The sequence below is a fragment of the Heteronotia binoei genome, chromosome 9, assembly GCF_032191835.1.
Source record: "Heteronotia binoei isolate CCM8104 ecotype False Entrance Well chromosome 9, APGP_CSIRO_Hbin_v1, whole genome shotgun sequence".
In the NCBI taxonomy this organism is placed as follows: Eukaryota; Metazoa; Chordata; class Lepidosauria; order Squamata; family Gekkonidae; genus Heteronotia; species Heteronotia binoei.
Window position 1 is genome coordinate 89,685,031 of NC_083231.1, and position 21,593 is coordinate 89,706,623.

General features: G+C 44.4%; 1 protein-coding gene across 1 annotated transcript in view; it reads right to left on the reverse strand.

The window, feature by feature from the left end:
- The window catches only part of ARHGEF38 (Rho guanine nucleotide exchange factor 38), a 67,595-nt gene that overhangs the window by 18,079 nt on the left and 27,923 nt on the right, over window positions 1–21,593 (reverse strand). Inside the window, exons 3-6 of the mRNA XM_060247384.1 lie at window positions 19,992–20,200; window positions 17,210–17,227; window positions 7,511–7,710; window positions 4,110–4,243 (exon numbers count right to left, since the gene is read on the reverse strand). Coding sequence (XP_060103367.1) covers window positions 4,110–4,243; window positions 7,511–7,710; window positions 17,210–17,227; window positions 19,992–20,200 — 561 coding nt within the window. The remainder of the gene's footprint in view (window positions 1–4,109; window positions 4,244–7,510; window positions 7,711–17,209; window positions 17,228–19,991; window positions 20,201–21,593) is intronic.

Below are 21,593 nucleotides of genomic sequence, written 5' to 3' on the forward strand. Positions count from 1 at the left end.
GCTATCTCAGAGCTTCAACAAGGACAGTTGCACAAAGCTGAGGGGTGCAGAAAAATTATATTATATATCATTATATAACCCTTTTTCTTTTCAGCATCATGTTTTTTCTAAATAAAAATATATTTTAAAAGTATATAATGACTAAAATCAATGTTGTGTAACTATTACTCTTGTTATATTTGTATTTACCTTTCTACCAAAATAACTACTATCAAAGTACAGGGGGTACAAAATTACCTATTTTTGGTTCTGTAACCTCTTCTGTAGTCTATATATAGGAACCTGGTATAAGAACACATGACCTGACATGAGCACAAAGGGCCTCTTCTTTTCCCTAATAGATGGGGAATACTGGGAGACGTTATCTCCCCCCCCCCCCATTCTGAGCTGCCAGTCAAATTAATTTTGACATTTGAAAGCACTTTGCCTAGAAGGCAAAATGCAGTGCCCTTAATAATCGGCATATGAATACTGATGAAGTGTAGCAGGGTGAATCACATACAGAAAAGGATATTTGCCACAGCTATTATATCTGGGAGCAGCACACCCAATTTTACAAGTGCTGGTTCTGGTAGATGCTACTGAGTGGTATCCCTTTGGTTCAAAGTCATGAGATTTTGACACAAAAGAATGAATTAAATGGATGTCTTGAAGATACACTCGGTTGTACTGATTTGCTCCAAAGCAACAACCGAATAAGATATCTGGCATACAAAGAATCTTCTCCATAAAGATCAGTTGGTTCCTTTCTAGTCCACATGAGCTTCAGAAACAACCCAGACAGAGCCTTCAAATTTCTCTGAAACAAAAAGTGGGTTCTCTTCTCTCTGCCCTCTTCTCCTTTGTCATCCTATGAGGAAAGAGCACTGCATAAAACCTGGGGAGACTTAGTTCAAATCCTCATTTGCTATGAAGCTCACAAAGGCTATTTCCATACAAATATCTTGCTCTACCCCCTGGCTTCCTTATTACGCTGCAGTTTTCAGGAGCACTGTTATATCATCCTCTACTTGTCCCACTTTTGTGCTTTCCTCTGCTTCAGTGAAATCTTTCCCAAATCAAGTTTTCTACAAAAGAAGAAGAAATTGGATTTATACCCCACTCTTCACTCTGAATCTCAGAGTGGCTTACTATCTCCTTTACCTTCCTCCCCCACAACAGACACCCTGTGATTTGGGTGGAGGGGCCCTGGAGATTAAAAAAAAATTGGTGGGGGGGGCCCCCCATGGAGCTTGGCTGCTTCTTCCCTCCAGTGGCCAGCCCTCCTGGTCCCAGTTCTCTCACACACATAAAAGGGGGGGGAAATGTATATGGAAGGAGATGATTCAAGGCACCTGCCCTAGGAACAAAGGGTAAAAATGGGAGGGGAAGAGTTCCTTTCTTGTTTGCTTGACACCTTAAGGTATAGAAAATGAGGTGAGGTGGTAGGACGCGGGATTATTTTACAGTTTCTCTCCTGTGGACTGCGCAGCATTTCTGATCCAGCCCCAGACTCTCCCTCTCTCGCTTTCTTGCTGCTGCTCTCCCACTCTCTTGTGCTCTCTCTTGTTCTCCCCCCACTGTCATGCTCTTGTTCAGCCCTCACTGTTGCTTTCTCACTCTCTCCCATCGCGCACTCTCTCTCTCTCCCCCTCCTCGCTGCTGCTCTCTCTCTCTCTCTTGCTGTTGCTCTCTCGTTCTCATGCTCTCTCTCACTATCACTCTGCTCTCTCTCTCTCTCATTGCTGTCTTGCACTCTCTCTTTCATGCATTCTCCCTCCCTTTTCCTGGGGTCCAATGGAGGGACCATATAGAGGGAAGGGGAGCTAAACAGAGCAGCCTATGGACCTGCCTGTGAGATGGATGGGGCTTTGAGAGCTCTCACAGCAGCTGCCCCTTCAAGGACAGCTCTGTGAGAGCTATGGCTGAACCAAGGCCATTCCAGCAGCTACAAGTGGGAGAGTGGGGAATCAAGCCCGGTTTTTCTAGATAAGAGTCCACACACTTAACCATTACACCAAACTGGCGGTCAAGGCACATTTGAATGCAAATGCTTTTGGTGCCTAAATTTTTTTGCCCCTCTTCCCACTTTTTTTCTTTCTCCCACACTGCAGGGAAGCTGCCCCCACTCCTTTCACCATTATTAGGACTAAGGCTATTGCTTGCTATGGTGCAGAGTGGGAGGCAATCAGCTCTGGAAAAAGAACCTGGCCCATCTGTGACATGTTACAGGCCACTCACTGGAATCAGGAGTAACACCCAGGGTTGCTGCTTGCCACAGCAGACTCCAATGATGTGGACAGGGCAGCAACAGAGCTGGTTTGGACACACTCCACCTCTAGCACCAGAGGCAATTGCCTAGGTGTGCTGAATGAATGGGCCAGCCTTGTTTGGATACAAGTGGGTGGGAAGGTGTGCATTTTTGCATGTTAGCACCAGTTTGTCTTGCACCCTGTGCCCACCATTTCTCCACCATGTTGGACGGCTTTTTTAAAACACAGAAACTGCCATACTATTTAATAATGACCTATTTCCATGATATACTAGTTCCAAGCTTCCTTTTTTTACAAAAAAAATCTTTGGCCCTTTTGTTGCAGAGTTATAATGGAAAAAGTATAGGTCATACATTTCCCCTGAGACACTTTGGTGAGAAGGGCGGGATATAAGTCCATTAAATAAATAAATAAATAAAATTTTAAATCCACAACAAAAAGGGCTAGATACTTATTTTTTAAAAAGGAAAGTGAGCTGGGAACTAGTACATTGTTCTAATGGATTGCTGTAACTTTACTGCACTATAGCAATATACCAATCCCTGATTTTTTTTTAAATGCCCACCAGTAGAAAAGGAGGAAAGTGCAGCTTTGGGGGGGCTGATACAAGGAAAACACATAGAAAATTACTGTGGGCATGCTGCAGCGCCAATTTGAAGCAACTATAAGAGCTCCACTGAAAATTCTCTCTTGTGGAAACAGCTCATTTTGTTCAGTCATGTTCTCTCAGCCTAATCTACATGAAAGGACTGTTGTGAGAGGAAAGCACCAACCTGAGCATGGGGGGGGGGGGACCTTAAAAATCTTAATATTGCTATTACGCCTGTTCTTCTTTTCCTCATCACTACCATATTTCCAAAACTAGACTCTGCAAACACTCAGCCTTGTCATCAGAACTAACAGTGCACAAGAAACACCTTTTAAACAAATGCAACTATTTTTGTTCTGCCTGAGCATCAGGGCTATTTTTGTAGGAAAAGCCCACCAGGAACTCATTTGCATATTAGGTCACACCCCCTGCTGCCAAGCCAGGCAGAACTGCTGAGCATTGAGTTTAAGTTTCCTTGGAGATGCACAAATAACTGTGAACCATCTTATTTATCTAGAGCAGGGGTGTCAGACATGCGGCCTGGGGGCTGAATCAGGCCCCAGAGGGCTCCTATCAGGCCCCCGAGCAACTGGCTCTTGTCTGCTTCATTTTCCCTCTCTCTTGCTTCCTTCTGCATCTCAACTTGCTTTGCAAGGCTTGCTCAATTACACAGGAGCTACAGAGTAAAACCTTGATTTTCTCCATTGGTTGAGGCTTCCCCCCCTCCTGGTCCCCTGGAGAGGGAGGAAAAGAGCCAGAGCTTCCTTTGCCCAGTCCCTGGATCCCATGGGACAAATACAAAGAAAGCACCTTTAAGACCAACAAGTGCTAATGTTTTAAGCATGTTTTAAGGTTTTTTTAATCTTTAGTTGTGTTTGTGTCCTTTAAAAAGTTTGTATCTCTGCTACCTAATCTTAAATCGGTATACACATGGCCTGGCCCAACATGGCCCAGCCTGGCCCGACAAGGTCTCATTTATGTCAGATCCAGCCCTCATAAGAAATGAGTTTGACTTCCCTGATCTAGAGTACATTTATTCCAGCCTTTCCCCAAGGAGCTCAGGGCACCCTTTTCCATTTTCTCCTTCCAACTCTTTTCCATTTTCTCCTTCCAAACACCCTGTGACATCAGTGCTATGAAAGAATGACTTGCCCAAGGTTAACTACCAAGTTTCACATCCTTGGCACTCTTTGATTCTAAGCAGTGACTATTAAGCCACACTGATTTTTTACAGATGCCACTGGACAAAATATTAAACAGCTTAATACCTGAGGTTCTCCACCGGTCAGGATTTTCAGGTGACTTGTGACTCTCTTGGACTTTTTACTAATGGAGTGAATATTCAGCCTTGAAAATTTCTCTTTCAGCGATTCGTCTTCATCAATCTTCTTATACTTCAGGACTGTAATTACACAAATAATGTCAATGCTAACAATTTGCATTTACTGGGCTCCAGTCCAGCCCTACTCTCATATGAAGCCGTGTGAGACCAGAGAGCAGCACAGAGGTTATTTTCTGTACTCTGGGAAATAAGAGAGATGATGGAAATCCTTATGACCATATAAGCTTTTAAAAATCCATCTCTCTAATTGCTCCTCTTGTTTGCAGTCCTACCGCTGATGCTATTTATTGCAGAATGCATAATCCTGTGCCCTATAATAATTTCATTGCCTTTGCCATCTAAATCCCTGGCAAGTCTGCTAGGGAGAAGCTTAAACATAACGAGAGAAATGCCTCGCTGTATGACGTGTCTTAAGCAAATGTAAGAGTGGAATAGCACTTTGAGTATTTCAGGCCTCTTATCACTAGCTGAATAGAAACTTGGCACTTAGTACCAGAACTTCTGCCCTTATGTTGGCAAACGATGCAGGGGATGCCTAGCTATGGGAAATGTGCCACTTACATGATCTTTCAGCATCCAAAAAGCTGAACCATGGGAGCGGATACCCAGACTGGTAGAGCAGGAGCCATGAAGCAGCAACAACCACACTAAAAAGGCATGAGAAAAGTAGGCCTAATCCATAAAAGGTTGCCTCTACAGAAGCTCAGTTCCACATCCTGGTTTCATTACTGCTGTGCATTCAGAGGCATTTGCAGCAACGGAGTTTTTGCATGGAGGTGCTTTTATTTTATTTGTTTACTTTCCATTTATATCCCGCCCATTCCGAACGGACTCAGGACAGCTAACAATCATATAAAAACCAACATCTCAATTTCAAATATAAAACAATAAGACATCAATTATAATTTTAAAACAATTTAAAAATATTGGTGCTATACAGAGTATACAATTTATCGGTTGGTGGGCCTTCTGGTGGAGTTGCCCAGTAGCATAAAAGCAGCAGCCTTCTCCCCTAGTTGTTACAGGCCAGTTTAAAAAGTTCAGTTTTACAAGCACTGTGGAATTGGGAGGGATCCCGCAGAGTTTTTATGGCCTCAGGGAGCGCATTCCACAGCATTGCTGGTGCTACTGAGAAGGCCCTGGCCCGTGTAACGCTCAGTCTGGCCTCCCTTGGTCCGGGGATGGACAATAGATTTTTAGTTCCTGAACGCAGTGCTCTCTGGGGAACATATGGGGAAAGGCAGCCCCCTAGATAAACAGGTCCTTGGCCATATAGAGCTTTAAAGGTCAATACCAGCACTTTGAAACAGACTCGGAACACAATAGGCAGCCAATGCAGCTCTTTCAGCACTGGTTGAATGTGCTCCCATCTCGGGAGTCCCATTAACAACCGTGCTGCAGCATTCTGAACTAGCTGTAGTCTCTGAGTCAGAATCAAGGGCAGCCCCATGTAGAGGGCATTACGATAGTCTATTTTTGAGCTGAACGTAGCATGAATCACCATTGCGAAGTCACAGTGCTCCAGAAGAGGGGCCAACTGTCATACCCGCCGCAGATGGAAAAAGGCGGACTTGACAGTCGTTGCTACCTGGGCCCCCATAGATAAGGAGGACTCCAGGAGCACTCCCAGGTTTTTGACCTTCAGGGCCAAAATTAGTGGCACCCCATCAAAAGATAGAGAACCTCCGTCTTCATCAGATTCAACTTCAGTCGACCAAGCCTGAGCCAAGATATCACAGCTTGTAATGCCAGGTCTAAGTTGTCTGGGATGCAGCCAGACTGGCCACCCATCAATAGATAGAGCTGGGTGTTATCCATGTATTGGTGACACCCCAGCCCATACTTCCTGACAATCTGGGCAAGGGGGCGCATGTAGATGTTAAATAACATCAGGGACAGAACTGCCCCTTGTGGCACACCACATATGAGTGGGTGACTCCGGAACAATTCTTCCCCTATCACCACCCTTTGTCCCCGACCTTGGAGGAAAGAGGCCAGCCATTGCAAGGCAGACTCCTGAATCCCCACGTCGGCGAGGTGGCTAGACAGTAGCTGGTGGTCAACCGTATCAAATGCGGCTGACAGATCTAATAACAACACCTTTAAGCCACCTCGATCCAGATGTCACAGGAGGTCATCAATGAGGCAACCAGAACTGTCTCCGTCCTATGACCTGGATGAAAGCCGGACTGGAACGGATCCAGTGCAGAAGTGTCATCCGTGTAACTGAGTTGCCACAGCCCGCTCTATAACCTTACCCAAAAAGTTCCCTGAAGTGTCCCCTTAGTCTGGTTCACATATTACAGTGAACGTACTTACAACCTGTATGTTGGTGCACACGCATGTTTGTAAGAAGAGCCAACACTTGTTCACATTACAAATGAAACCAGAGACTGGTACCTGGATAAATGTACGGTTTCAAGCATACTAGCTCATGTGCATTGAATATAATCTGAGGATTATTCAACACATGTATAAAGAACAATCAGGTTTACCCTGTACAAAGGCAGTGCATGTTTTCCCTGCAATTTATGAATAGGGTCTTGTGTCTGCCTCACCACTGGAATGTTTATTGTCAGCCGGTTTGTGTTTTTTCAAAAATCAATGGTAGTTATATCACAATAGTGTATAAATGCTATGGAGGTATATCAACCACTTATAAAAATACAGCTGGCAAAATGCTCACTGATAGGGAGGGAATGGCAGGCACAAAGGGAAAAGAAGTCAGGCAGATAGAGTGCTAGATGTGGGCAGAGAGGTGCACCTTCCCATCCATATTTTTCCCATAACAATTTTGGCTGCAATATTTCAGGAAAGATCAAACACATATTGCACAACATAACCAAAGGAGAACCCACAAAAGGAGTGTTCACGTGATAATGGTGTGCAGAAGTCTCCAAAACAACCACAACAGAGAAGAATATGGAATCTTCCATGTGGAAGTAACCCAAAGCTTGGTTTAAAATAGTTTGACCATCAGAAACTGGTATCCTCTTGCCACGTACTCCAATCCTCCCCTCCTTTACACACTAAGTAAAGCTTGCTGTGATGGTCCAGTCAGGCAAATGGCTATTTCAAATCATAGGTTTCTTGCAGCCCAGAACTGGATAGCTCTTTGGACTTCATAGCAGACTATAAATTGCTACAAACCGGAAAACACAGGATGAAATTGGACCCCACAAGAAGAGGATGGCCTGAAACACTTTCCTGCTTTTGGACTGGGCATGATTTTTGGCCAAGCACATATTGTTTCCACCTTTCATGCCTCAAACTGCACTGCATCCATATAATTTGAAACATAAAAATTAGCCATTCTCTCTCTCTGACCTAAATCCTTCCTTCTTTTAAGTTCGTTGATGTTCATATTCATGTCTTTCACAGCCACCAGTGCCTCCTGCAGAGCTTCATGGTCTGGGTGGGACATGGGTGTTGAATTCAAAAGCTCACATAGTAACAAAGGATATTTCATCACACGCTGTATTGGTTTGATCATCAGAGATCCCATGTCCAGTAGGTTGGGTTTCCCCCTGCCATTTAAACAAACAAAGCAATTAGTTCCTGAAAATTAAGTAAAGGAAGACTTTATTTCCTTATCATGGCACTTATCACTACAAATCCACATAAATAAAAGTGATTCCATGTACTCACTGATTTGGTTGGTGAAAGTATGTACATTGTGGAAGAACACACAACCAGTTTGAAGGATTGTTAGAAAAGGCGGTTAATGTATATGGTTGCAAGCTCTGGGCTGCGAAATACCTGGAGATTTGGGGGTGGAGCCTGAGGCGTGTGGGGTTTGGGGAAGGGAAGGACTTCAATGGGGCATAATGCCGCAGAGTCCACCTTCCAAAGCAGCCATTTTCTCCAGAACTGATCTCTGTTGCCTGGAGATCAGGTGATCAAGACAGCATGCAAAGTTCTCCTTCCTCTATTTTATCTTCACAACAACCCTGTGAAGTAAATTTGGCTGACAAGAAATGCACCACACTCATGGAAGAGAGAGGATTGGAACCTGGTCATCCAAGGCACAAACAGTGCAATCCTACGTATTTATTTATTTATTATATTTATATCCCGCCCTCCCCTATTGGGCTCAGGGCAGCTAACAACAGTTAAAACACAGAATGTTAAAATAGAATACAACAAAATCATTAAAATACATTAAAATACATAATACATTTACAATCCTGAAATCCAAGATGGCGTCAGTATTATTAGTTCATATTTAGCGCTGCATACAATAATGTTGTTGAATATTGTTACACACTCCATGTTTATACTGGGATGGGTTTAGATATCCGTGCTGTGGTATAGTGGCCGCTTCCCTGTTACTTATTAAAGGCCAATTTAAACAATTCTGTTTTACAGGCCCTGCAGAATTGTGGCAAGTCCTGTAGGGCCCTGACATTTTCAGGAAGAGTGTTCCACAGGCAGCTACCAAAAAGGCTCTAGCTCTGGTGGTAGCCAGCCAAGTGTCTTTTGGCCTGGAGATCACAAGGAGATTTTGGGAATTTTATCTTAGCAGCATCACCAGCGCAGGTTGAATGTGCTCCCATAAAGGTAGCTCCAATAATAACCTGGCTGCTGCATTTTGCACCAGTTGCAGCTTCCAAATTTGTGTCAGGAGCAGCCCTATGTAGAGGGTGTTACAATAGTCTAAAATTGAGGTGACTGTTGCATGGATCACTGTTGCCAAGTCGCTGTGCTCCAGGTATGGAACCAGCTGTCTTATCCGCCTAAGATGATAAAATGCAGATTTGGCAGTGGCTGCTACCTGGGCCTCCATTGTCAGTGGAGGCTCCAGGAGCACCCCTAAGCTCTTGACTCTAGAAGTGGCACTAGAGGTGACCCATCAAAGGTCAGCAGAGGAGTCTCTCTTCCCAGACCACCATGACCTAGGCACAGAACCTCCCATTTTTGATAGATTCAGTTTCAGTCAACTATGCCTGAACAATTTCACCATGGCTTGCAATGCCAGGGCCAGATTTTCTGGGGTGCAGCTGGACTGGCCCCCTATCAATAGATAGAGCTGGGTGTCATATGCATATTGATGGCACCACAGCCTGTTATCTCCAGACAATCTGGGCAAGGGGACACATATAGATGTTAAATAACATTGGGGAGAGAACTGCCCCTGAGGCACACCACATACAAGTGGGTGCCTCCAGGACAATTGCTCCCCTATAGCCACCCTTTGTCTCCGACCTTGGAAAAAAGAGGTAAGCCACTGAAAGGCAGACCCCTGAATCCCCACGTCAGCGACAGTAGCTGGAGGTCGACTGTATCAAATGCAGCCGACAGAGTTAATAACAGCAGCACTGCTGAACCACCAGTTCTGTCCCTGGGTCCCATTTTAAGGCTCTCTTCAGATACTAGAATATTTTCTTCCTGGAGTTGGTAAGCCTATTCCTGTTCCTTGCTGAACCCCTACTTATGCAGCTCTACTGAATTCTTAAGAACCTTAACAACCTCTTGTTTTCCATAAACCTTGCTCCCCCCATGCATATCTTTAAAAGCTGTTTCATGAATGGGGCAAGGGAGATTTTATTCCACAATCACCCTTTGGATACTTGTCTAAGTGATAAACAACTCTCTGCTTGCATATCTGTGTGACACAGTTTAGCAATATGGTCTGAAAGATAGCAGGCTGGCTAACAGATAATGACTCCCAGGGGTGTGCCAGCCCTACCAAGTTCAACCCTTCTCATTCTGCCCAGTCAGATTACTCAGTGATAACTGCTCTCCTTAGATTAGTCACTATTTTAATACACATCTTTTAACACTACCCTGTAGCCCCTAAGAGAGAGAGTGGCCTTGGTGTGTCAGTGAAAACAGATGTGAAACAACTTGTGACATCCATGGTGCCTTAAATTAAGCTGATCATTCATTTGTGATGCTTCTTCAGCCACACCAATTTTGCCAAAATTCTAGAAGAAGATGAAGATGAAGAAGATATTGGATTTATATCCCGCCCTCCACTCCAAAGAGTCTCAGAGCGGCTCACAATCTCCTTTACCTTCCTCCCCCACAACAGACACCCTGTGAGGTGGGTGGGGCTGGAGAGGGCTCTCACAGCAGCTGCCCTTTCAAGGACAACCTCTGCCAGAGCTATGGCTGACCCAAGGCCATTCCAGCAGGTATAAGTGGAGGAGTGGGGAATCAAACCCGGTTCTCCCAGATAAGAGTCTGCACACTTAACCACTACACCAAACTGGCTCTCCAGGGCTATAAGTAGCTACAATAGACTCTTTGCATATCACGGCTGTTCCTTTTTGCTCAGATTAATGAAGCTGGTTTAGCTCTAACAGTATCCATTCCCTCAGCAGATGGCAGGCAACAGAATGGAGACATAGAATAACAGCACACGCTCACACACACACACACACACAAAAATCAACCCAGCTGCAAGCTGATATCAACTCCATGCATATCTGCCCATACATATTCAGTGAGCTCTTTGAAGGAAGGCAGGGCACAAATGTAAGATTAATATTGTTTGTTCACAAAAAATATTATCTAATCAGTAAATTTACCCATCTGTTCATTTTTACACCCATCTTTCCTCCAATAATCTCAACTGTTTGTGGCTCTAGGGTTTCCAACCTCCATGTGGTGGCTGAAGATGTGCCACTATTACAACTGACCTCCAAGCAACAGAGATCAGTTCACTTGGCGGAAATGGCAACTTTGGAAGGTAAACTCCATGGTATTATACCCCATTGAAGTCCCCCAAGTCCCACCCTCCTTTGGATCTATCTCCAGGTTTTCCCCAACCCAGAGCGGGCAATACTTGTCCCTTCCCATGTTTTATTCCAACAACAACCCTGTGAGGTAGGTCAGGCTGAAAGAGAATAACTGACCCAAGGTCAGCCAGGTGAGGCTGGGATAGTTCTAAGAGAATCATGACTGGCCCAAGGTCACCCAGCTGACTTCATGTGGAGGAGGAGTGGGGATTCAAACCAGTTCTCCACCTCTTAACCACTGCACCACACTGGCTCTCAGTTCCCCTGGAGAAAATGGATGCTTTGGGGGGTGGATTCTATGCCACTGTACCCGGCTGAGGTCCCTGTCTTCCCCAGGCCCCATCCTCAAATCTCCAGGAGTTTCTCAAACTGGATCTGGAAACCCTCCCCCTCCCCCAACCCCCCACCAGTGGTCAGACCTGGCAACCCTAAATTTCACTCTGACATGGTGGCAAGGGGGAATATAAGCATTTCCCAAACTGACATGAAAGTGGGTGCATGAAGCTTGTGAAAGTATGTTACAGACTTTTGCAGTCTTATTGATTTAAACATATCCTTTTTTTTTTTAAACTGAATCACTACACCCAAGTAAATTTGTACTTATGGATCACCATAGCAAAAAAGGCTGGGAGTCACTGAACAGACTGCAGGAGGAGGAGGAGACACACACATGTCTATACATTTCCTCACTTTTGGATACATGGCCATTGCACTGCTTCATCAAAGAGTAGCTCTCTAATGCATTATCCTAGTTTGAGAAACAACTCTCTATCAGGGATCAGTACTACAACATACTTAGCATCAGGGGCATTTAAGCCCAGTACTGGATCAAGTGAAGGAATCTGGGCATAACATTAACCAGGCAATTTGTCCTGCCAGCTTAAGGGAACCACATCTTCATAATAAAACACAGTCCCTGCTTATACCAAAATGCAAAATTATCCCCTCAAGAGAATTTTGGTTTTGTTGCAGCCCCACAGCTTTTCAGGCTGTCAAAAAATGTTCACAGGGTCTCATAGGCGGTATTTATTCTGCTAGTCAGCAGCACACCGCCTTTGCTATAAATTCTGGGCTCAGCATAGGGCTTAAAGAGAGGGTTACTATAAAGCTGGGATGTCTGATAGACAGGTATTTCCCCAAGCAGGCATCTACAGGCTGAAATCCTTATTAGGATTTCAAAGAATAGGGGCTGTTAGTGTGCTTAGACCTTGCACAGTAAAAGGTTTCATGTATCTTTTCTTCATTCACCGCAGGCCCACCTATAAGCTGGTCCATGAAAAGTAATTGCATATGAATTATTGACCAAGCTGTATTCTGTGTACCACTCACAGTTTATGGCATCTATTTTCGAAGGTGATAAGTGCACATTAATTTGTGGAAACACAGAGTAAGCAGTTGTGATGTATCTACGCCACACACACGCACATTCAAGCTTCCAATCTCCTGTTCACGCAAAAGGTCAGATCAATACTGTTTAAGCTTCACAGATATCATTTTAACTCAGAATGTCAGGATCTTTGATAGAATCTCAGGTTTTTTTTTTTAAAAAAAAAAATCTATCAGGGTCTCTAGAAAGAAAATTTCTAGAAAGAAAAATTCCCTCTAGAATCCTTCCATTACAAAGCCCCAGCCTCAGAACAGGGTTGCCAAAAACCTGAAGGAAAAAAATGTCTTGCTCCTTTAATAGAGGTTTTATGTGTAAAAATGGGCAGTTGAAAATTGTCATGACGCCGTAAGAACCAGTGTGGTGCAGTGGCTGGAGCATCAGACTATGCTATTGAGGATCCAGGTTCATATCCCTTCTCTGCCACAAAAGCTTGTTGCTGAACTTGAACACACATTCTCAGCATAAACTACAATAGAAGGTTGTTGTGAGGAAAAACTGGCAATAAGGATAAAAAAAATGTAAACTGCTTTGGGCCACCGCTAAAGAGAAGAGTGGGATATAAACAAAGGAAATAATTTTTAAAAAAAATCACTAGTAAATAACATTAATCTCTGCTAAAGGGGCTATTCTATAGGTTGTTTGGCAACTCTAATATAATAATAATAATAATAATAATAATAAATTATTTATACCCCACCCTCCCCGCCGAGGCGGGCTCAGGGCGGCTAACAACATTTCTAACAACTCTACCTCAGAATCATATGACAACAAATACCTTGCCTAGTTTATGAACAACAGAGTGATTTGTGTCACTAGAATTTTGGCCTCTGGATTGGTTATAAACAGGGGTGGAATTCTAGCAGGAACTCCTCTGCATATTAGGCCACACATCCCTGATGTGGCCAATCCTCCAAGGCTCTTTTTGTAAACTCTTGAAGGATTGGCTACATCAGGGGTGTGTGGCCTAATATGCAAAGGAGCTCCTGCTAGAATTCCACCCCTGGTTATAAATACTAGAGAAAGAACAGTCAGGAAATACAGACACCCTTGTGAAATATATACATACTAGAAATAAGGACTGTTGTGAAGAAAAATACAACAGGTTCTAGAAAGAGGCTTTGGGCAAGTGTCCCCTTACCCTTGCTGTCTTCCACCCACCCAAGTGAAGGCATTCATTCCCCTATGCCTCAAGGGGAGCTGATCTCTGCCATCTGGAGAGCAGTTGTAATTCTGAGTAATTCACATGGAGATTGGCCACAGTGGTTCCCCATGAGGAAATGGCTGATTTGGAGGGTAGAGTCTATGGCATTGTATCTGTCTGAGGTCCCACCCCTCCTCAAACCCTACCCTTTCTAGGCTCCACTCCTCAAATCTCCAAGAATTTCCCAACCTGGAGTTGGCAACAGCTAAGTCACACTGGCTGTCATAGGCGGGGCTGCTGTTGAACAAGAGCAAGCAGTCAGGCCCACTTAAGTCATACCAGTCAGAAGAATAATTATGGGGGGTGCAGGGGGGCATGATGAAGCTCACACAGATACTGAAGCTCAGAATTCCTTTTGTTTGCAGTGAATTGTCGTCGCCTTTTCATGTCATGTTCAGCCTTGAAGCATTTAACCTCAGCATGAGCTTGTGGCATAATCTGGGGAAGAACAAGGACTGGTTTGATGAGAACAATCAAGAGATCCAAGATTTACTGGCGAAAAAGAGATCTGCCTACCAAGCACATCTTGCTCAGCCCTCCTGTCCTGGGAAAAAAGCAACCTTTCGCACTGTATGTAGCAACCTCCAGCGCAAGCTTCGAGACATTCAGAACGAGTGGTGGACCAAGCTTGCTGAGAGAACCCAGCTGTGTGCAGACACTGGTGATTTAAGAGGGTTCTACGAAGCCCTGAAGGCAGTATATGGTCCATCATATCAGACTCAGAGTCCCTTGCGTAGTGCAGACGGCCAAGTGCTCCTCACAGACAAGGCATCCATACTGAACCGGTGGTTGGAGTATTTTCAGGTTCTCTTCAGTGCCAACCGCGTAGTTCAAGATTCAGCAATTCACCTCACCCCACTTCAACCAGTGAAAACAGAGTTGGATGAGATCCCCACTCTAGAAGAGACTGTTAAAGCCATCAAGCAACTGAAAAGTGGCAAGGCAGCAGGAGTTGATGGAATTCCACCAGAGATCTGGAAGCATGGGGGCACAGTACTACATAGCTCACTTCACAAAGTACTTGTCACCTGCTGGGAACAAGGCAAATTACCACAGGACTTTCGCGATGCAATCATCATCACCCTATACAAGAACAAAGGGGAAAAGTCAGACTGCTCCAACTATCGGGGGATAACCCTGCTCTCCATTGCAGGCAAAATCCTTGCCAGAATACTCCTGAACAGACTGGTGCCCGCCATTGCAGAAGAACTCCTCCCAGAGAGCCAGTGCGGCTTCAGAGCTAACAGGAGCACCACCGACATGGTATTTGTTCTCAGGCAGCTCCAAGAGAAATGCAGGGAACAGAACAAGGCTCTGTATGTGACTTTTGTCGACCTTACCAAAGCTTTCGATACCGTTAGCAGGAAAGGCCTGTGGCAAATCTTGGAACGTTTAGGATGTCCCCCAAGGTTCCTCAGCATGATCATCCAGCTACACGAAGACCAGCGAGGCCAAGTCAGACACTGCAACGACCTCTCGGAGACCTTCCCAATAAGCACAGGTGTAAAGCAAGGCTGCGTTTTCGCGCCAACTCTCTTTACGATCTTCTTTAGCATGATGCTTCAAAGAGCCGCAGTAGATCTAGATGATGACGATGGTGTCTACATCCGCTATCGCACCGATGGCAGCCTGTTCAACCTGAGGCGACTAAAGGCCCACTCCAAGACAATGGAAAAACTCATCCGAGAGCTACTGTTTGCTGATGATGCTGCACTCGTCTCCCACTCGGTATCAGCTCTGCAGCATATGACGTCCTGCTTTGCAGAGGCTGCCAAGCTATTTGGCCTAGAAGTTAGCCTGAAGAAGACAGAAGTTCTCCACCAGCCTGCACCCCAGGAAGATTATCACCCTCCCTGCATCACTGTGGGTGAATCAGTTCTGAAGACATTCCAGCAGTTCAGCTACCTGGGGTGCATCATCTCCTCAGATGCTAAGATCGACAAGGAGATTGACAACAGGCTGGCAAAGGCAAACCGTGCCTTTGGCCGACTGCACAAAAGAGTGTGGAGCAACAAGCATCTGAAAAAAGGCACAAAGATCAATGTTTACAAAGCGGTTGTGATGACAACCCTCATCTACGGCTCCGAATCGTGGGTTTTATACCGTCATCACCTGCGACTCCTTGAGCGCTTTCATCAGCGCTGCCTTCGCACCATCCTCAACATCCACTGGAGTGACTTTGTGACCAACACTGAAGTTCTCAAGCGGGCGGAGGTTACCAGCATCGAGGCACTGCTGTTGAAGACGCAGCTGTGCTTGGCAGGGCATATTTCTAGGATGGAAAACCACCGCCTTCCCAAGATTGCCCTGTATGGCGAACTCTCCACCGGCCATCGAAATAGAGGGGCACCAAAGAAGAGGTACAAGGACTCCTTGAAGAAATCCCTTGGCACCTGTCGCATCAACCATCACCAGTGGTCTGACCTAGCCTCAGATCGCAAAGCATGGAGGCACACCATCTACCAGGCTGTCTCTTCTTTTGAGAACGCACGCATAGCTGGTCTTGAGGATAAAAGGAGATTGAGGAAGAATCGCACTGCTACAGCACCAACCCTAAATCAGACTTTTCCCTGCAGCCACTGTGGCCGGACCTGCCTGTCCCGCATTGGTCTTGTCAGCCACCAGCGAGCCTGCAGCAGACGTGGACTATTGCACCCTTCTTAAATCTTCGTTCGCGAAGCCAAGCCGAGATTCAGCTGAGGGCTCTCCCTTTACTGATAGAAGCAACTTTGGTTGCTTAGCAACAGCCTCTGGCTAGCAGCTTCCCCAGTGGCCCAATCCTTGTCCTGGGACGAGGCTGAGGGGAGGATGGGAGGGAGTGAGTGCCAGGAAAGAGGCAGCCTCCATGATGTCTGAGGAAACATTTTGTGAAGCTGCAGTTGATGGAGAGGACACAAAGGAGCATTAGAGATGTGTGTGTCTCTGAGGTAAGACTGTTTTGGCGGTTTGTTCAGTGTTCCAGGCCTGCAGTAGGTGGGGACAGGGGAGTCAGCCGGTGGGAACCCAGAGGTGGTGGTTGATGCATTATGGGCCAATGGCTTGTTGAGTGCACCCATCAGCCAATGTGAGTGCTCCATTTGGCCACCTCCATTAGGGAATTATTATCTATGATAAACAAAGGGTTTCTCCAATTATGCATGCGTGTTGCTTCCAAGGTAGGACTGCCAGCTCTGGGCTGGGAAATACATAGAGATTTTGGTGATGGAGCCTGATGGAACCTCAATAGGGTAATATGCCATAGAGTTCACCCTAATTTTTATATTATTACTATTATTGTTTATTAATATTTTGATTTACAATCTCACCAAGACTCAAGGCAGATTAAAGTAAAGGTAGTCCCCTGTGCAAGCACCAGTCGTTTTCGAATCTGGGGTGACGTCGCATCACAACGTTTTCATGGCAGACTTTTTTTTTATGGGGTGGTTTGCCATTACCTTCCCCAGTCATCTACACTTTACCCCCAGCTAGCTGGGTACTCATTTTACTGACCTCAGAAGGATGGAAGGCTGAGTCAACCTTGAGCCAGCTACCTGAACCCAGCTTCCATCGGGATTGAACTCAGGTTGTGAGCAGAGTTTGGACTGAGCATGATACTAGCATGATAAAAACCCTTTTCAGTCAATCAGGAAGTGAATTAAAAAATATGGTAACATTTGAGATTTTGCTTTCCATTTTTTAAAAGAGATGGTACATACCCTTCTTCATATATCTTTCTGCAAAGAAAAAAACAAAGATGTTAGCATTCCTCCAAAGAAAGTACAATTATTTATTTATTGTACAGATTTATATCCCACCTTTCAATGGAGCAACTACAGCAGCTTGCCACAATTCAATTAAAATAAACATTATATCAATAAGATTCAAGAGAAACGTAAAATACAAACAGCCACGAACATCCTACTGCCAAATAACATTTTAAAATCCAGTAATAATAGCCAGTGCCAATCATCAAAAATAGAATAAAATCTTTATATAATAATCAATCCAATAGGATTGCCAACTGCTCCCCAAAACGTTCTGCACCTTTATTTATTTAGTACTGGTATAACAGGGTGTTATATTCCAATTGATGCAATTTACCTCCTGAAATTCAGCTGCCCAATGCCACGCCTTAAACCTCTGTTAAAGGAACAGGGTATTTTTTTTTCCTCCAGGTGATCTTATATGCCAATGGAAGAGACTTTTTAAAAAACTAATTTCTAATGGTGTAATCCCATGCCGTTACCACAGTCTAAGATCACCAATTTCAATTAGTTTAACTGGACTTCACATTCATGAAATTGTATTATAAATTGGGGTGGCAATAACCTGAAGGAAAAAAGTCCTGTTCCATTAACAGAGGATTTACCTACCTACTAGTTGATAATATTTACCTCTGTGCAATGAAAAACTTCAGCTGCCCATTTCCACACATTTAAGTCTCTGTTAAGGAGACTTTTTTTTATCCAGGTAGTTGCTAATTCTAACTGGACAACTCTGAAATAAAGTGCCAGGCATGCATCCTTGGAAGATTTTCAAAGGCCTGGGGCTGCCACTGAGAAGGCCCTGTTTTGTGTGTTCACCCACTAAGACATAAAACGGTGTCTTCAGCTGATGTAAGCATATGGGTAGGTTCATATTGGAGAAGACACAGCTTGTAGTTAGCATTAAAGGCCGGACTTTTCTGCAGAAAAAGCCCAGCAGGGACTCATTTACAGTACATATTAGGTCACAGGGACTCATTTACAGTACATATTAGGTCACACCCCCTGACATCAAACCAGCCAGAACTGCATTCCTGTGTGTTCCTGCTAAAAAAAGCCCTGATTAAAGATTATAGCCAGCATTTTGAAATGGGCTCAGAAACAATATAGGAGTCATGTGTTGGAGAAGAGACAGCCTGCTAACAGTCTAGTTAATGTAACTACGGCTGAAAGAGTACAGTCCACTTGTACCCTAGGGGGAGTTGTGGTGCCTTTTCTAGGGTTTAGGGTCTATTGAATTTTTCCCCTTGCATTTCAGCCTACCTCTTGTTTCTATGTGTTAGTGCTAGTGCTCTGAAGGCTTCACTGCTGTATTAGTGGCCTGCCATCAGTTATTGTCTTTTTGCAAAAAATCCTGTTGCAGTAAATTCATTGAAAGCACTCCAAAGCACGGATTGGATTATTTCCTAAATCCTAAAGCCAGAATGTTGAATGAAGGCTGTCATCATATGTGCATAGCAACTCCATATTTTGAGCCAACTGATATTTGGCCAGGTCTACTTTCTCTAGGAAGGAAATATTGATATCATGATTCTAACAAAGTTTATGTGAATATAAATTCCACTGAATTCAGTTCAACGATGCTACAAAGACTGGTGACTGCCAGGTCCCCTCGTCACGGGGCGGGGGGCTTTTGGGGGGATGTTCCAGGATGTCCTTAACAAAATTATGTCACCCAGGAGTGATGCCATCACATCAGGGAGCCTTATGGTGACACCCTGGTTTTTGGGCAAAACTCTATGGTAAAACTGGCTTCAAACCAGAGTGCCGCTGCCCGATGTCCCCAATGTGGTGATGTCACTTTTGTGTGATGCCATTGTGTTGGGGATATTGCACAGTGACATTGCTGTTCGGGGCTGGAGTTTTCCCCACCAGCCAGCTGGCTGGCAGTGGGCAGAAGTCCTGGAAACCAGGGGAACCCCTGCTGGGACCAGGGGACTGGCAACCCTGACTGCCAGGTACACAAAATACTCAATCAGATGCACTCTGAAACCGCTACCAGAATAATACCTTTACCTTACAAATGACATTTCTTTGCAGATGCTCCAGATTCACTGGGGCTGCATAGCAACCTCCAGGTGTAACCTGGGGATCCCCCGGAATTACAATTCATCTCCAGACTGCAGAGTTCCATTCCAATGGAGAAAATGGATGCTTTGGAGGGTGGTTCTATGGCATCATACCCCACTGAAGTTCCTGTCCTCCCCAGGCTTCATTCTCAAATTTCTAAAAGCTTCCCAACCTGGACTTGGCAAACCTACTAGGTACAGAAATCAGAAAGCTACTGCTGTATCTGATTCTACAGCCTCCTGAGAGAGTAGTACTTAACAGGGAAGGACCATAGCAAAACAACATTTGTAAAAAGGCCCAGTAAATTTAAGAACAGCTTTATTTAATGGAGGGATGAGGATTATTCTGATGACCATTCAAGTTAGATACAGATAGATTTCCTTCTGGTAATAAAATGGTTTTTGGTTGGGTTTAAGCTGGAGCATCCCTGAAGCAACCTCTCTAGGAAGGTGGCTTTGGTGCCAAGTTGGAGCTACTTTCCATTTTCAGTCTTCCGTAATAAGAGAAAAATATATTTGCAGTTCCAGGAAAGCATTATAAGCTTGAGCTCCCAGAAGACCACATAAACCTCAGGGTTTATAAGAGGAATTACATTTATGTCCTTTTAAACCTTCTTATGCAGGGCAATGAGTGGAACTAGTCACGGGCAGGGGGGGGGACTCACTTTAAAGATTGTAAGCAGTCCCTTAAACATTGCTTCAGCTCTTCATCCTTTTCATAGGACTCCAGCAAGATGTGTGCATCATCATGGTGGTAACAGTAGATCTTGTATGTGTCTTCTAGCAAGTCTTTAATCTGCAAGAACACTCCCCCTGATAAAAGTGCAAGCAAGAAATCAAGTCCAATAATGGCATCTAGGGTGACTATACATAGCTAGATATGGGATATATGCATCGTTATAACATTAGGCACACATTCAAATCCTACCTGAGGTGGTGAATCAGGATCATGCTGCCTTATCCTGCTCTAGTTTCATCCTCTTTCCACTTCTACACCCACCCTGTCTTTGGTTTGTGCAATGGACTTTGCATTTGCAGAGAGGCTTACCAGGACTGCAATATTGGTGGTGGTGGGGGGGTGGATTAAGCTTGCTCTTAAACACAAAAGAAGGGCCCTTCTGGATCACACCAGTGGTTCATTTAGTCTAGCATTTTGTTTCACACAGGACAGTCATAGGGATTCTGGGCCCCTGGGCAAAAAAATCTAGGATGGGCTCCCAGAATCAAACCCCCCCCCCCTGCACTTGACCTTAGGGGACACAACATAAAATGTTACCGGGAAGCAACTTCACATGCTCCCCAAATTCTGCCCTCCCAAATCTCCCAGCATTTGCCAAGGCAGTGTGGGAACCCTATCTGTAATATCTTGGTTGTTCTCTTTTGCCTTTAACAGCAGTTTGAGACTCAGAAATTAATAGATAATATTTAACACAGCATGAAGATATGCATTTTTTACCAGCTAATATATCAGCATATAAATCTGCCATTAATGGCAAAGCAACAGAAGTCAATTCAAAAGCTGGTAACCCTGGGGTTCACATATATGTTAAAAATAAAAAAATATGCACTGAAAATCAGATTCATGCCACTGGCAGATGGATGCAGGCATATTATGGGAAGTAGGACAGGCTGGCTGGATTCATTCCCTATGCAGGTTTTGACAATCTTCATAAGGCTTTGAGGACCTGCAAATCAGAATGTGAAATGCCACCACGGAAAAGTGTTAGCTGATAGAAGTTAATATGGAAGGTTTAACTGCAAATGGAGGCGTAGGGAATCAAACCCGATTCCCCCAGTTCTCCCGGATAAGAATCTGTGCACTTAACCACTACACCAAATATGTGAAAAAATCCTAAGAAAGGACATTTTGCTCTTGCCTAAGCCCAGTTTATAGCAACCCAAAGATTAACGTGGAAAAGAGAAGCAGGTATACAGCACGCAGCATCCACGAAAAACCAGACTCAAGTATGAAAAATATTCAAAAATTTATCACAAATAATAAATTTAAGTATTTAGACAAAAGTGGATAAGTCATACCTGACCCAAAGTCCTTTCATTTAAGTCCGAAATCCTTATGCTTTAAAGTGGTGGTCCAAGGTAATAGACGAGGCGTGAAGAAAAAGTCCAATGCTCCCAAACTTCTTTCAACAGTAGCCGATGTAGAGATGATTAGTAGCAAAGCGCAAATCCACAATAGGGATTCACATATTGCCCTGTTTCACATGAGGCTTCTACAAGCCGCAAACTTCCAGTTTGAGTACAAACAC